Here is a 16,614-nt window from a genome sequence, read left to right as displayed (position 1 = left end):
TTATCGTGATTGTGATGAATTCTGCACTAAAACAGTCAGGATTGTTTTGCTCTCGGTGCCCTTTATGTGGTTGATGTTATGTCAGTATAACAGAAATATGCTTGGCGCAAAATTTAGAACAGTTTTCATCCCATCTCCATGCAAAATATGAAACGCGGGATTTAAAAGTCATGTTTTTTTACTCAGACACCCTTCATCTTGACAAGTTTGCTGACAGTTTGGAGTCTAGGCAGTGAGCTTCTTCTGGCACCATAGTGCCATCTCAAAACAGAGAATCAAAACTTGTGTAAGTGGGGAATCAGTAACACCCCACCTACTGAACTGGATTTACCATTTTCATCTTGTTTTTTAAAACTTATTTAAACTTTGGCATTTCTGTCTATACCCCTGTCGACCATGGGACATACACAGGTTTTCTGGAGGATCTTTATTAATTTTGTTTAGCGTGCAGTTTAGAGGTAATTTGGAAGGCTAGCACATTAGCCACTTCCAATATAAAAGCGTTTGCAACTGGACCAAAGAAGTAATAATCTCAACTCCAGGGCTGTGCCAGCAGACTCTTATTCATCCTGGACCAGGTATTTGGCAGAGCTCTTTGGTTCAAATGTTGACAGCAAGCTGAGGCAGGAACAAATCAGATTCAGGAAATGTTAGACCATTATCCAACAGAGCCTGCAAGTACATGCCGTCGTCTTAAAAAACAAACGTAGCCTATGGAAGCTGTGCCGTCTAATGTAATCACATTAAGAAAACTGATAGAAAGCCTTGAGTGCCGCATGGCTGCATTTAAAGCTTTGGTAAATCTGGGCTGCAGAGAGCGGCTCGCAGACAGGACTGTACTGTATCTCTCCCACTCACTTCTTCATTACTGCAAACTGGATTCTGCATAAAACCTCTGACGAACTGCAGGGATGCTATGGATTCTGCTGGTGATCGAGCTGCTGAAGAATGAACAATAAAAGAAGTTGGACTCAATTGCATGAACACCTACATGACTTGACTGCTCACCTGTAATGATGAAGTGCTTCAGAACGGGGAGGACAGACAATGTCCAATATTTATTGATACTGAATATGGACACTGTCAAAAATGTGACAGTGACATTAAAGGGAGTGCATATTCAAAAATCCAAAACATTTTCCTTGCTGTTGCATATTAGCTTCAGTTTAATGCACCAAAACTAGAGCTGGTGCTGACTGGCAGCCCTATCTATCTGCTTCAGTCCCTCAGGCAGGTCACAGTCCTCGGTGTGACACTCCTCCTGGACGCCTCCATCCAGCCAGTCTGCATCAGCTGAATCAGGGGAGTAGGTAGCTATCTGCCAATCAAGGTCCAGTAACTGCCTGTGACTGCTGTGGGCATGCAAACTGACTCCTGAATTTCATTCAGAGCTACTACACTAACTAAATAAGATTTATTTGCAAAGTATAATGAAACACATTATCCTGAGTCACAGAACACAAATAAATAAATAAAAATGACTAATAATGGGGCTTACAGTAAATCTGTGTGGTAGCACACACCACCCGACCACAACTGCACTAGTTTAATAACAGAGCATTTCAACAGAGATCTCTGCAGTTTCCAGTAGATCACATCAACCACAGTGCCTCTGCGTAGACAAGCACCGGAACATGGTTAAGAGATCTTTGGGTTTTTCTCGTTAAACTAAATTTGTCCACTCTACAGTGACTCGACAGTGACTGCACATGTTGGATTCCTTCAGCGAAGCAAAAAAATATTGATGGACTGAGCCAAAAGATCTCTGACCCCATTCAGAGTGAATAGACCTTTTTGACGGAAGCCATTTTGACCTGACATAGCAGGGTAAACAGGTGTTAATTAATTAATTAAGGTTCTGCACCATGTAAGTGTGAGTCTTTCCAGGGAGTCAGCACTGCTCTGTCACACCTACATGGAACTGAATCTTCATTAACGTCCTCAGTAACTCCTGTTTCCCCTGCTATTTCACATCAAAATTGGCTGCTGGGAAAAAGATCTATTGCAAACTTGAATGTGATGTGACAAAACTCTGGCAGCCATATTGGCTAAAAAAATTCTTATTGCAATTCTGATTTTTTTTTTTTTTTTTTTTTTTTAAGCTACAAAATTGTACCAAACTGAAACTTTTTCAGATCAAGGGTCGGGAACCTTTTATCCTGAAGCGCCCTTTTTGTTTTTCTTTTCATCACATTTTTTCCCCAAAGAGCCACAACAAAGTTCACATATTTTTATATAATTTTAACAAAACCATCTTCTTATTTAACTGCTCTTAGTGCTGGAACTTGAATTTAGCCTTCCAGGACCATGAATTTAAGGCACAGCAATATCCATGTGCATAACTGTTGGGAAAATTACAAAATAATAATAACAACAATAATAATAATAATGATAATGATAACAACAACAACAATAATAGTAATGATAATGATAATAATACAGTAAAGTTACTCTTTACTTTCTACAAATTGTGATCACATTGCTAATTTCTCTTTATAAAAAGTAATTAGAATTACGTTACCTCTGTGTTAAACCCAAATCAGCCCTTATCAGAGGACAAAACACCAAATCCTGTGAGTTTGGCCTTTTACATCTTCTTAAGTGAAGGTTTATCTCCACAGCTTCACATCCTTCACCGACCTGTGGCGCTCCGTGTCTCCCTGTCGTCCGTGTGTGCGCATGCTGCTGGTTTCTCCTCATCCTCCGCTGGTTTTGTGGGTGAATATCATGAGCGATAAACACGATAAGGATTATTCTTAGTTGCTGTAATTTAATTCGTATCTTTCAAAGGTACCGGCAGATTTCCCTGGTTACCGGATGATCTTGAATGATCTCTGCCGGTCCGCCTCGCCGCTCTCTGCTCCGACCCGCCGCTCCGGACCGCAGGACAGCAGGCGGGCCGGGGGGTTTGATCGCTTTTTGAAGTGATTTTTGTGTTTTTTGACCAGACGAATTTGCCAAAACTCCTCTGAAGCCCCGTGCCCCAGTAACGCAAGAGTCGAGATTAGAAAAACAACTGTAATCTCACTGCCGAAAATTCAAACCCGCTGGGAAAAGTAATCTAATCAGTGAAGCGACTCCAGCACCGGCGATTCAGTTGTGTACAATGTTATTATTATTATATTTATTATTTTTAAATTTTATTTCTACTTTATTTATTCGTTAATTAATTAATTAATTGTTATTTATTTGACGGACAAAGCTGTCGGAACACATATTTTTTTAACTTTCTGCGCCACTACATGAGTACTGAAAAATAATTAAAAAAAACAAACAAACAAAAAAAACACACACACACACACACACACACACACACACAAAAACTGATTTTTTGTGTCAACATCTGAACATAAAAAGTGCTATAACCTCACGAAATAATTTACAGTTAAACAAACCATTCAAATCTAGTTTAGTGTTAATGTCAAGAATTTATCTATTTATTTATTAGTCAGTTTGATCATTTGCGCTGTTTCTGAAACACTGGACAGCTGCAAATGTGATCAACATTTCTGACAAACTTTAATTCAAACATGAATCATAAATTTACATGCAGCAGATTTACATTCTTGTGTAATACGGCTGTCCACTGACATTCAGTCTGTCTTACCAAGGAGTTTGTGCTGGAAAATTTGTTTCAGATATTGAAAAATCTGCAATGAACACGGCTTACTTGTAATTTTTGGCAAGCTGCCATTCTGCAAGTGTGACATTCTTGCACGGTAGTTGCTGCATCATCATCATCGTCATCATCATCATCATCATCATTACCGTGGCCAGAATGACCAGACAAGGCTCATCAGTGTTGTACAGACGCTGCTGTTTGAGTTTCTGTTTCCTGAAATCAGAGGAGAGACCGGCCTCCTCTCAGGAAAGCCTCTGCTGGCTCCCTGGATGGGAATTAGCGAATGAGCACGGGTATTATTATTAATATTATTAGCACGTGTCTTCAGTCAGTCACGTTACTTGGCCGAGGTCACAGTCCACACTGTATAAAACTTTGTAAAATCATGCAGAGTGTGTACAGTGGCGAAACTGAGGGGTGGAGTGGGTTGGCAGCTGCCACCTTAAAGAAGGTTTGGCCACCCCAGTGTTTGGCAGTCAAATGTTGCCGGTCAAATATTAAAAGTCCAACGTCTGAGTGCAGGTGAAGGCAGCGTTGTGTGTGTGTGGACACCTGTGCACAAGTTCAAGAGGGATGAGACTGTGTGATATGCTGCATTTGTTCTCTGTCTCACGGCAGTCGGTGGCCTCGGTTGGGCTTTCCCTCAGGAACGGGTTCACTGTATCATTAGAACGGAGCGCAGAACACATGAACTGATACTCTGTGCAGCTCTGTGTACGATGTTTCACTTCCTGCAAAGCCTGTAGAGAGAGGAAGCCCTGACAAGGCTGCTGTGAGACACAAAAAAGAGTGCAGTACAGTCTTTTGGACATCGGGGGCAGTGCTGAGCACTATTTAATATACGGCAGTCAGTGGGGCTAAATGCTGCAGCTGATTCCAAATATTTACAAGAAACTGAGCTATTACTGTTATTATCACACAGCTCAATATTTATAATGAAGATATAAACATGCGCTGACGTGAAGTAGTGGTTGTAAAATCAGAGCAGTTTCAGAAGATTTCCACCAGCGCTGAGGATACGTGCTGCTCACAAACGGCATAACCAGAGGGAAAAAAAATAACTTTTTTCCTCAGATGGTTCCATATTTTGATGTCGCCCCCTGGAGGTGACCGCAGGTATTCTCGTCGTGTTTCAGTTCCACTGATTTTAGAGCCAAATGAAAGACGTGCGCTGTCACAGAGCGACAGCGCACGTCGAAAGGACAGCCACAACTCCGACATGGCCGTAAACTCAATGTATTAGTGTCACAAACTCCGAGCTAACATATCTATCTATCTTTATATATCAATCTGTATCTATGTGCATGTATATATAATATACATTACCAATATATTAATTAGACTACCAATCTGATTATCATACATGTCAATTTTTATTGTTAATAGTATTTTCTTATTGCTATCTGTTATTGGTTTTCACTGGCATGGCAAAGCTGGAGATCAATATTATGCATAGAAATTGGATTAATCAAATATGACTGAATTGTAAGCGATCTGATGTTAAGAAGAGGAAGTTTTGCGTTGCACATAGTGAGCATTACAGGGTTAGATTAGTATGTAACAGAATATAAATTACATAATTCAGCAGCATTCTTTGTGTAACCCGTTGTTCTGTTACTCTTTACAGCAGCAGCTCTCGGTCCTGGTCTGAACTCGCTGTGCCTTGACATTTCTGTCGAGGATCTCTGAGTAGTCTGTCTCTTTCATCGAGGGGATTTTTTTTTTTTTTTTGTGACAAGCTGTAAGCAATCATTATTATTGCACCTCCAATCTCAATTAATTAAACTAATTTACATTAGGGTTGCCTGAACTACCCACCTCGCCCTGCCAAGACTCCGTGCCACCCCACGTAAAAATCTCTAGATCTGCCTCTGGCATTTTATCAGGCTGGTGCTACATTTAGTTTACTTATTTATTTATTATTGTGCATTTACACACGAAAAATATCCATCTTAAGTAATTTAGTCTCAGATTCTATGTTAAAATTTTATTTTTCTTAAAACAAGTGAAAAAATCTGCATGTGGGATGAGATAATCCCACTCGTTTCCAATAATGATCACTTTGTTTCCAGAATTCTCTTGAATCAAGTGTCATTTTCTTGATATTAGTGGGCTGATCTGCCTTATTCTGCCTTGCTCCAATTATTCTTGTTCCCAAAAAAAATCCTGAAATAAAAGATATTACTTTGAAAACAAGTGGGATTACTCAAAAGAAGTACAAGTGGGGGTTACTCAAAAGAAGGCTGAGTAACCTTCTTTTGAGTAACTTCAGTTAATTGTATGACTTGTTGTCATACAATTAACAATGTTTATGTGGGGTGATCCGGTCAAAATGTCCTCACAGCTGACGTGGATTTTAAAGTCATACTGCAGGTCAGAGGTTATATCCTGCCGCTGTGTCAACAAGACGCAAATCAAAATCAGACATTTTCCTCCTCTACATGAAACCTCTTCACGTTGCAGCACTTCAGCGACCCATCTCTACCACGTATATCTTCTTATTATAGCACCATCTGATTAATTAAAGGAAGCAAAATGAAAATGTAACTTTGGCTACGAACGTTCACACCTCAGCTGCAAACTCTCACACAACTCCCACAATCCTCTTGTGCGTCATCGCCACAACTGCATCGCAGGATCTGCACTTGAACAGTTTGGGTCAGGAGCAGGTGGACTGCAAAGTGACATTGACTTCATTGTTTTGCTTGGTTTTGTTTTGTTTGGTACATGAACTCAGTGCAGGTTAAGTTTCATTACAGCAGAACAAAAACTGTGGTGATCCGTGCGAGAGTGACTCGGCCTCCTGCCAAATCCACGCCCTCTCCTCCTCACATCCGTTCATAACCACATGAAAGGCTAAAGCACGAATCTGAAGCACTACAAAAAAATAAATGAACAATATTAATAAATAAACTGGATCCTGCCTGACCAGAGAGGCTCCATCAGACGTCGTCAGTTACCTCCCTGTTAGGGCGGCTTCTGTGGCTCCATCTCAATGAAGAAGTTTCTGGATTGAATATTACTCTTTATTCAGTAAGTACAGCTGAGAGAGGCCACTTCCACTGAAGCTTTAAATGATTACTGGAGAGATGAAAGAGAAACACAGCAGAAAACAACTCCAATAATAAAGGATAACATCAGTCTCTAGCTATAATAACGGCTGCAGCTGCATTATGTACAATATCTGTACATGGATCAGAATAGCGGTCAGTTACGAGGAAAACATTTAACACGGCTGTCGTAACATTGTGACTGTCACGTTGACTGCCTCTGTTTTTTCTGTTTTTTTTTTTTTTTTTTTTTGAGTTTCTGTTTCGGTTGACTCATTGAACAGGTGGAATTGCAAGTGAGCAGCGGCCTGCCCTGTTGTAATGGATGACTGTAGCTCCAGCATTCAGACAGCCATGCAGAGACGGGGACATGTGGAATGACTTTTTATTGCGCGATTAGTCATTTTTCAGACGACAAGGCTCCCCCAACATTAAAACAAACAACAATGTACAAAACAGCACACCTTTTTGTTTTGTTTTTTTTGCCATCAACGGAAATTTAATAAGGTAGTGAGAGTACATAAACAGAAAGTAATGAAGTGTAAGGACGCGAGTAATGGTGATGTTGAGATGTAGAGGATGAGCTTGATGTCAAAGCCAAAGTAAGCACCATCGTCATGTAGTCAGGAAAGGCCATATTTCAGTAAGAAATATTCTATAAGGGGTGAGGAGAGGTTAAACATGATACAAGAGGATTGTTATCACAGTTTTCAGACATTTTTACCAACTAAAAAAAGAAAAAAAAAAGAACAATATCGGTGTAGCACTACTTTATCATGCAATTTACTTTAGTAAACCTTCTGACACACAGACAAAATATACTTCAATAAGTAGAACTCAATACATCTCTGTCCAGCAATAGTCACAAAGCCTGCAATTTATACTCTTTGAATGTGAGATCCCTATCAAAAATAATATGCAGATTTTTTATTTTTCTTAATATATCTAAAGTGCAAGTATTTATCCATTTTTATTCAATGCTTTCTGTAAGTATAAAATACAAAGGAAAAAAACAGCAATATGTTTTTCCTGTTTACATGTTATATTTTTCTGAAAGGAGGAGCATCATATATAACAAACCATATATATATACACACACACACACGCCACAGATAAAATAGTTTTGAAAGATACAACATATTATCTCATATGGGGATGGTAAAGGGATTTTAGACCAAACGGTGACATGGGATATGTTCATTGTGCATTGACCCCCACCCCTTAAAATCCAGGATCCATTTCCCAACATCTTCAAAACATTTTAAAGAACCTCTTTGTAGCTATACACAACAGTAGCCTATACAGTCTGCGAACATGATGGACCCTACTTTGTAACGTGTGCAAACAGAAGACGTGCTGAATGAGCTCCTCTGTCGATGGGTTGTGATGAGTCATATAGCGCTTGGCTTTGACCAGAGGCTGCGATTGGCTGTGTGATTAACCAGGAACTCTGAATGGCCAATGAAAAACTACAACACTGAGACCAGACACAAGAGCGGATTTGCGAGTCTGGAACACCTTATGGAAGTTAAGTCTGTTCAACTGCCTCTGCTGTTTGGCAGAAGCAATGTAGCCATCATCCCCTTTTTTTATCATTTGTGGAAGTTTGCCTTTTGTAAGTCATACACATGCGGCTGTTTCATTGCACTCAGATATGTGAATAATCTCTCCCGTGCGAGACGGGAGGGCCAAGCAGACGAAGCATCTACAGCTGCAGCCACCGTAGCAATCCCGCTTGTGAGTTACATGCAACAACTGCTGCACGTCTGAGCTGAGAATCCTTTTTTTGTGACAAGTGCAAGGAATGATCAGGTAACCGGTTGTTTGAGTTTAGTGTAACAACATTCAAGTTTGACTTTACACTGTGTGAGAGAAAAATGAACACTGCAGTGACACTGGACAACAGATGATTGGGGACTCCTGTGATGGCTGCCACTGTATAATCTGCTTCATATGCTTGGGAAATCAAAACATCTCTCTTGTCAATGCAAACCGCTTCGGTGAACCATCAGCCACATACACTGAACTGAACTGAACCACAGCCCCTCATCACGGCACACAGCTTGACCACCGACGCTTGACAGAAAACGAGACAAAAAAAAAAAAAAAAAAAAAAACCCACCTGCTTACTATTTTGCATTTGCGTCCCGGACATGGATCACCTTGTAATGTGGGTACAACGTAGCTGCAAGGTCACTCCAGTTTATATTGTGGCATTGGGTGAGCTCTCACAAAATGAGATATTGGGTCTAATCACACCACCCTCTCAGGATTTTCAAGTAAAATCACAAGTGCCCCCTCCTGTGTAACGCCAACTGGGCCGTGACCCCATGTTTCACCACACTGGATCATTCCACACCGAAAACATAAGCGGCCCAGTTGCACTTTGCGATTGTGGTCTGTAACAAAACCAGACAACATGTCTTTTAAATCTAAAAAAAAAAACAAAAAAAAAAAACAAAGGAAAAGAAAAGAAAAGAAAAAAGCTGTGCATTTCACAGAGTGAGGCATTCACAAAGTGAACTCTATGAGCAGGTTTAGGCTCTCTTTATATTTGGCCATTAGAGAAAGAGAAAAAAGGAAGTGTTGTATTTCCAGTCTTCATGTAGCATATATGTCAGCTAGAGGCCTCATTTCAATCAAGCTAAAGCCAGAACACTTGGGGGAATAAGTGCTGTATCACAACAGAAAGTACAGACTCATGTTGAACTCTGGTTGAACTCACACTGACCTTAAATGTGCTTTGCTGGGCACACAGTCATAGGTGGCTTGTACGTTTTGTTTAATGGAAATGGGCGTTTGACAATCCACAGGGCAGTGCAAGGAAATATACTGATCTCCACACAGGGAGAAAAGAGATTTCCTGTTACTCTCCAAAACAGAGAGAAATTTCCTTACTGGGTCTGTGCAACAGCTAAGTCAGGAGGCTGCTGTCGGTAAGCCCCTACAGTGCAGTGCCAGGCTTCATCAGGCCGTTCACCAGCACTCACACAAACCTGGGCCAAAAAGTCCTGCTTGGAACAGATGGGATTTTTTGGAACATTTTTCTTGGCTTTGCTGCCAGAGGTGACACCAATCAAACACAAATCATGTTTTCAAAGCAAGGATTCGATAGGGCTACTGCTGCCATTTCAGGCCAGGTGTGCTTCGGGGAGCTCAACTTTAGCCTAGCCTACTTTAGCTATCCCACATGCGTAGCAGGCCCAGACTGTAACTACATTAACTGTCCTTATCCAGCTGAGGCCTTATCTAAAGCTGCAATCCACGGCCTGCCTTTCCCCTTCATGCCAGCTAGGTGGCACGGCACCCTGACAGGGCCTGGGACTGAGTTTGGTCATATAAGCTTGTCTAGGCCGAAGTGCTTTAAATAAAGCTGATAGGTGAACTAACCACTTGGGGCTTATTGATTGTTAACTAACGCGTCAATGAAAGCCTTGAGGTCGATCAGGTCAAAAAGAAGGAATGGCCTGCGTGTCTGAAAAGAACGTGTGGGAGAATTTACCCGGGCATTTGGCTGAGAAATGAAACCAGGGCCAGTTTTTACGCTTCTGATCTCACAGATGGGAAAGAGGAGCAGACCTGAGCTCAGCGTCTGTCCACGTTAGGGAGGGTTTGTGATCGTCATTGTAAAAAAAAAAAAAAAAAAAAAAAAAAACAACAGCAAAAAAAAAAAAAAAAAAAAAAAACAACAACAACAAACTCCTCTGTCCTTTAGACTTGGCGTGGCTGATCACTATCTGCGAGCTCAAACTAGAACCACAGAAGACGAGCATGGCTTGGCGTCGAGAGCACAAAGTCAAATCTCAGTCGTTCACCTGTTTTGCGATCGCCCATCCCAGGCGAGAGAGGGGTGACACACAGGCTCCGAACACACAGTTTCCTGGCTTCAAATGACAGGAGGCCTTGTGCAGTTCTAGACACTATTCAAAATACTTTAGGGGCCTCCAAAGCACTCAGATAGCAACAAGAGGCCTCGACAGGGGGAGACGCTCTGTTTGTGAGACTGTCTCTGTGTGTGTACGTGTATGTGCATGTGTGTGTGTGTGTGTCTGTGTGTCTGTGTGTGTGTGTGTGTGTGTGTGTGTGTGTCAGCCACCCCTGGACCCTTAGCCTCAAGATACTATTCAGCTTCAGGATAGGCCCGTGCAGAGGGGCTGACATGGAGACAATCGCTGGTTGATGACTGTCTGCGGCAGGACGAGGAGGGAAAGGGTTTTTCTCTGGGGGACGTAAAACACCCGAGCTAGTCTACGCACACTGAGACAGACAAGGCGGCCTACTGGTTTACAGAACATGACAGGAAAATACCTCACAACTAGTTGGATTTTTTTTCCACTCAGAGCAAGTGCTTCAGAAGAAAGACTTCACATTTCGGTAATATAATGCAGATTTATCAACCTCATCGTCATGCTTTCAAATATCTATTGATCACATAGCCTATACATTTTTTCGTCTTTTAATAGTCTATACACGTGATACAATGCCGCGATTGGCACGTACACAATATTGCACACTAGTATGAAACATCCTACGCTTGTCAGTAGATCCCTCTCTCTGCCTGGGAGGGGGAAACCTGACACGTTTTGGACAACATAAAGTGGAGTAAAGAACTTTGAAGGAAAAAACAATATAGCATCAGAATAACAATAATGCAAAAATGACATATTCTGAGCGGCGAGGCCCCACGGGAGTGATCAAGGGGCTGTAGCACCATAAAGAGATAGATACTGCCTTGGCCCTGCACTGACAGGCCTCTACATCCACTGGACTGCACTCTGACTGCATGGGGCTGAGCGACCGGCCGGCCCCCCTGGCTGGCTGACTGCCTGGCTCACCTCGGCTCAGACCAACAGCCTCATCCAGATACTTCTGTTGTTTTTTTCTGTTGTTTTTTTCTTGATTTATTTATATGTGGTGTTTTTTGTTTGTTTGTTTGTTTGTTTGTTTGTTTGTTTTTTACATTGGTGCATACGGTGTGCAGCGCCACCCGTAACTTGTCCAGATGATTCTCCATGCTGACTCTCAGTGCTGCCACAGGCTGTACAGCTATATCTGCTCTCCTCAGCTCACCTCTACCAGGGAGACACATCTCTGCTCTGAAGCCTCCCAGCCAGGGGTGCTGCTAGGAAATCTGGGCTCCAAGGTAAAAGACATCCCTCCGCCCCCCCCCCCCCCCCCCCCCCCCCGCCCCCCCCCCCCGCCCCCCCCCGTGCCACACTCTGAGCCACCTTGGTTAGTGTAGCAGCACCTCACCTCTCTGAAGGCCCCCTCGCTCTCTTGGGGCCCAAGCACTCCCTGTTTCCACCTGTAACCACTGTCCCCCCCACGCCCGCCCGCCCAGATCCCAGCAGCCCGCTCGGCTCGTTTTTGGTGTTGTCACCCGTGCTCCGCGCACCGATTGGGCTGCGAATCCTGTGGCCCTGGCGAGGATTTATTTCTGCCTACATAACAGCACTCGTAAATGAAAACGTACAGCGGTCGAGGTCACAGACCATCCACGTGAGAACACGTAAACGAGTGGAGTGTTTAAGGCACCGGGTCGTAATGACGTCAGAGAGGATGCGTCGCCTCGCCGCGCACTGCGCCGACGCGTCCGTTTGTTTTTTTTTTCTTTTTCTTTTTTTGTTTGTAGTTTTCCGCGCCTTGCGCTCCCATAAAGTGGACCTCATCCTTTTGCATCTCCCACCCCCCAGAGGAAAAACAACAAAATAACAAAGAAAAAACTTAACCCACAGAAAACGTGGGCATCTTAAAAAGGATTTTTACAGCTGATTCACAAAATCATAATTAGTACATCTAAGTTAGCACTTTTTTTCATTTAAGTTTATATGGACATGGTGCAAGAGGGTTGATATTCAATATAGTAGCTAGAGATAATTTTATCCCGTTTGTTTGAGGCGCACAAAATAGGCTATTTAGGCTATTTGAGTTCTAACCTTTCCATAATGGCATGAACAAATGCTTTCATTAGCCTACTACATTTTAGGCCAAATTAAAGACTATAGCCTACTTTGCCAAACTTCTTTTCAAAACATGAGCCTATACGCATGCTGACAGGTGTTTACAAGCCTGTCGTGCGTTCTGCGATTCATACACTTTTAGAGCGCTTTCATATTTATTCTGCGTACCTTTATAATAAACTATACATCTGGAATCAGATTTTGGTTTCATAAAGTCCATAATATATTCTCTTTGTGCTGATGTCAAATATTGGTTCTACATGAAGACCGTCATTTTACATAATAGACCTCTGGTGTTGATTTTGATTAAATCTTAGTATATTACCATTTTGAAAACATTTAAACATTTTTTCGAAATAGCTTTGATGTGTGCAAAATCTGTCGTTTGATAGAGATATAAACACTCTGTTCATTGTCATTTAAATCAAGTAGGAAACAGTTCATATCTTACAGTTCAGTTCTTGATAGCAGCGGCTTACTGTTAACATGGTTGGTAAGTGGGGTGACATCCAGTAAAATGAGCCAGGAGACAGCAGAGGTGCTGCCATGTCTGTGGAGGTTGTGTGGGGGGTGATTCCCTTGGAAATTCTCTCTTTCTATTTTACAGTTAAAAGTCTGGTTTTCTCTCAAAGTTCAGTTTTGTCTTTGTTATTTCATCTCTGCTTTCCAAAATCCGCGTCAATCATCGTCTCCGTCGTCTGCGCCGTGCGGGCCCTCAGGTAGCAGTTCTGAGGCCCGTTTCTCTCTACTCCTCTCCTGGATCTTCCTCATCTCCTCCGCGTATTTACAGAAGGTGTTGCCAAATTTGGACCACACTTTGCACGGAACCGTGATGGAGTTGCGGTAGGTGGGCTTCACCTCGCTGACCCGCATAAAGACACCGTACTTATTGGAGCCCACATCGAAGAAGAAGCGCTTGTTGTCGACCGTCAGCGAGGTGCCCTCAGGGAGCTCCGCCGGCTCCTCATCCACCCCGTAGTCGTCAATGAGTTTGGCCAGAGCGTCACGGAACTCGATGAGACCCTGCGCCGGCAGAGCGATGGTCTGGCCTTGCGCGCTTCCCAATCCGGGCCCCCGATTAACGGTCTGTCGGATCCTCAGGAACCGCCCCCTCTGGTTCTCTTTCAGATCCATGTAATATTTCCGATTCTCCCGCACCAGGAATTCGCTCTTGAGCGCCCGGCGGGGCTCATCCTGCACAATGTCCGGATTGGTCGGGCCCAGTTGGGCGTAATGTTCGATAAAGTCCCCAAGATAATCGCGGAACTCCACGGCGACCGACATGGAGAGAGTGAGGCGGCTCTTGTTTCCCCCAGCCCCGACCTCGGCTATCTTTAGGAAGCGGCCTTTAGCATTCTGCTTCACGTCAAGGTAGAAGCGCTTGTTCTGAATGTCGACGCGCTTGGAGGCGAGCTCCTCGGTGTCGTGTTGCAGCCGAGACGCGGCGCCCATCGCGCCCGGGGGCAGCGAGCCGGGGCCTGCGGTGGGCCCACCGTGGTCACTGCCACTGTCTCTGTCCGCCATGATGCTGCCTCCCTGCTTTACCTTCCACCGTCTCCCTCTGCCTGCTGCAACCTCGACTGCCCGTCAAACCACTCCGCCGCTCTATCGCGAGAGGAGCTCAGCGTGAGAGGGGATGGGGAGGGGGAATGAAAGTACTGTAGTTTGTGTTACTGTAGTCCTCTGGAGCAGCGGGCTGTGTTCAAGACGCGCACGTTGTTTTTGCAACGTTTCGCAGAATATCCAACTCAGCCTTTAGTATAGGCCTATATTGCAACCGAAAGTTTACCCCCACCCATGTGAGCCCAAAGCACTGCAGTACTAAAATCAGCATAGACAGACGGGCGGACAGGCAAGGCGGGCGGGCAGACAGACAGACAGACAGACAGACAGACAGACAGACAGACAGACAGAAAGAGAAAGAAACAAGCAAAGAAAGAAAGAAAGAAAGACAGACAGACAGACAGACAGACAGACAGACAGACAGACAGACAGACAGATAGATAGATAGATAGATAGATAGATAGATAGAAAGATGAACTCATACATGGAAATATTAAAAAAGTTAGAGTTAACATGACGAAGGGAATGGTAGCCAGTGTTTATGAATACCACACCTAATTGTACACTGTCTAATGAAAAACAATAAACAAACCAACAAACCAATAAGAGCAGGAAAAACACAAGCGCTCGATGGAAAGTCCTTTTTTTTTTTTTTTTTTTTTTTAAATAATTTAAATTTGGGCGTTTCAGCACCATGGACAGCGACCACAGAAAGTTCCCTGAAAGAGCAGGCCTGGGGCGAAAGAAGGATTTGTGAATGAATGTTGGATGATAGTTGCGTGGGTGTCTGAGAGAGGGGGCTGATGATACATTGTGAAGCATCATGAATCATTACCCTGTGATTGGACTTGCCTATGTGTCACTATTTCTCAATGGGAAACTACTGACGGCCTTAAGGGCGTTCCACGACCGTCAACAGAAAGCGGCAAAACCTCTGACTATTGGATAAAAACCTCGTATGTTCAAACGTGACCTTTAAGGTGATAAAGTAAAAGCTTTCTATTTTCAGATAAATGAATATAAATCTTTGAAATTAAATAAATCATCTGATTAATGGGTTTCATTGGACCAAGGGCCATAAAACTTTTACGGGAGATATCCTTGTAGCCTGGCTTTGGAGTTAAACGAGAGGGCAGCTTTTGTTTTTTCGTTGTTTTATGTAGTAGGCTACAATATAGTAGCCTATAATATACGTCCTCAGTCATTTAATTAAAGACTTAATACTTCATATAGTATATAGGCCTATAGCATATTTCATTTTAGTAGGCCTACCTAAGTTCAACAGTATCAGCATACTAATATTTGAGGCTGAAATATTTTAAAATGTTATTTTTCAATTAAAGGTATTTATTTTTGAAATTTCATTTAATCAAAATAAATAAGTTGACTGAACCGTGGTGTGAATGTTCAGTTTACACCCCAGTTTTCCATACCTTCAAGGTGAAGATGCGAGGTTTTCCTGCAGCTTGCGTGGGCCGGAGGGGCGGGGCAGACAACAAGTAGAATAATGTGTTGGGGCCTTGATGGATGCCGATACGAATAAAAGGTGGATGGGACTAGGGGGCGGTGGAATATTGTTAATAATAATGGACTCAATCCGGAATAGGCGTACAGCGCCACTTACGCTGTAAAGCCTGCCAGACTATCTTATTATTTGAAGCTATAAACTATTTGTTTACGTTTATGTAGTTTGCGGGCCTGAATTTTTAGTGAATGTGACTAACTGAATACTTTCAGTAAGCCCTATGTTTCTAGTTGTACTTAGGTCTGTGACTGGGTAAAATGATTCATTCATTTACGAAAAGAAAAAGAAAAGAAAGGAAAAGAAAAAAGGACATTTATTAGAATGTATATTAGAAAGAAATATTAGACTGTGTAAAACGCTTATTAGAATTGTAATAACTTGTAAGTTAACGTTAGGCCGTGTATGTAAATGATTATCAATTATCAGACTGAATAAAAGTTTGATCTCCTGTGAACGACTGACTGATTGACGAGTTATTAGATAAAGGTTATTTGAAAGGGAATGGGAAGGTTGGCCTAAATGTTTCAAGTAGGCTAATATTCATTTCCAGCGTTGCTGGCGGATCCACGGGTCCCCGCTTTCAGCACCACGGACAGCGGACGGAGAATTGGCAGAGAAACAGATGGGATTTGACTTTGTTGATGTTGTATTGCAGGTGAAAAAACAGTTTAAGGTCTGGCGGACAAAAAGAAGAAGAATAGAGAGTAAATCTATGACAGATATATTTTATTTTATTACTAGATCACAAAAGACCGATATAGGCCTTTTAAAACCAGTACATTTCAGCACTGTGGACAGAGAAATCGGCCTGACCTTGGCAACAGATTGCGGAAAGAGTGTATCATTACAGGCCAATTCATGTGACCTCATCGCCCTGTCGAAATGTGCAGCTTT

General features: G+C 42.7%; 1 protein-coding gene across 1 annotated transcript; it reads right to left on the bottom strand.

Annotated features, from left to right (window-relative positions):
• Positions 1-11,880: 11,880 nt before the first annotated feature.
• On the bottom strand, positions 11,881-14,256 carry purab (purine-rich element binding protein Ab). The gene has a single exon (XM_030061882.1). It carries the CDS (start codon positions 14,154-14,156, stop codon positions 13,311-13,313), a length of 846 nt encoding a protein of 281 aa, XP_029917742.1. The 5' UTR covers positions 14,157-14,256; the 3' UTR covers positions 11,881-13,310.
• Positions 14,257-16,614: the final 2,358 nt, after the last annotated feature.

The sequence above is a fragment of the Myripristis murdjan genome, chromosome 10 (assembly GCF_902150065.1).
Source record: "Myripristis murdjan chromosome 10, fMyrMur1.1, whole genome shotgun sequence".
Classification (NCBI taxonomy): domain Eukaryota; kingdom Metazoa; phylum Chordata; class Actinopteri; order Holocentriformes; family Holocentridae; genus Myripristis; species Myripristis murdjan.
The sequence above is the reverse complement of the archived record's forward strand: the minus strand, read 5'-3'. Positions and strand labels throughout refer to the sequence as shown.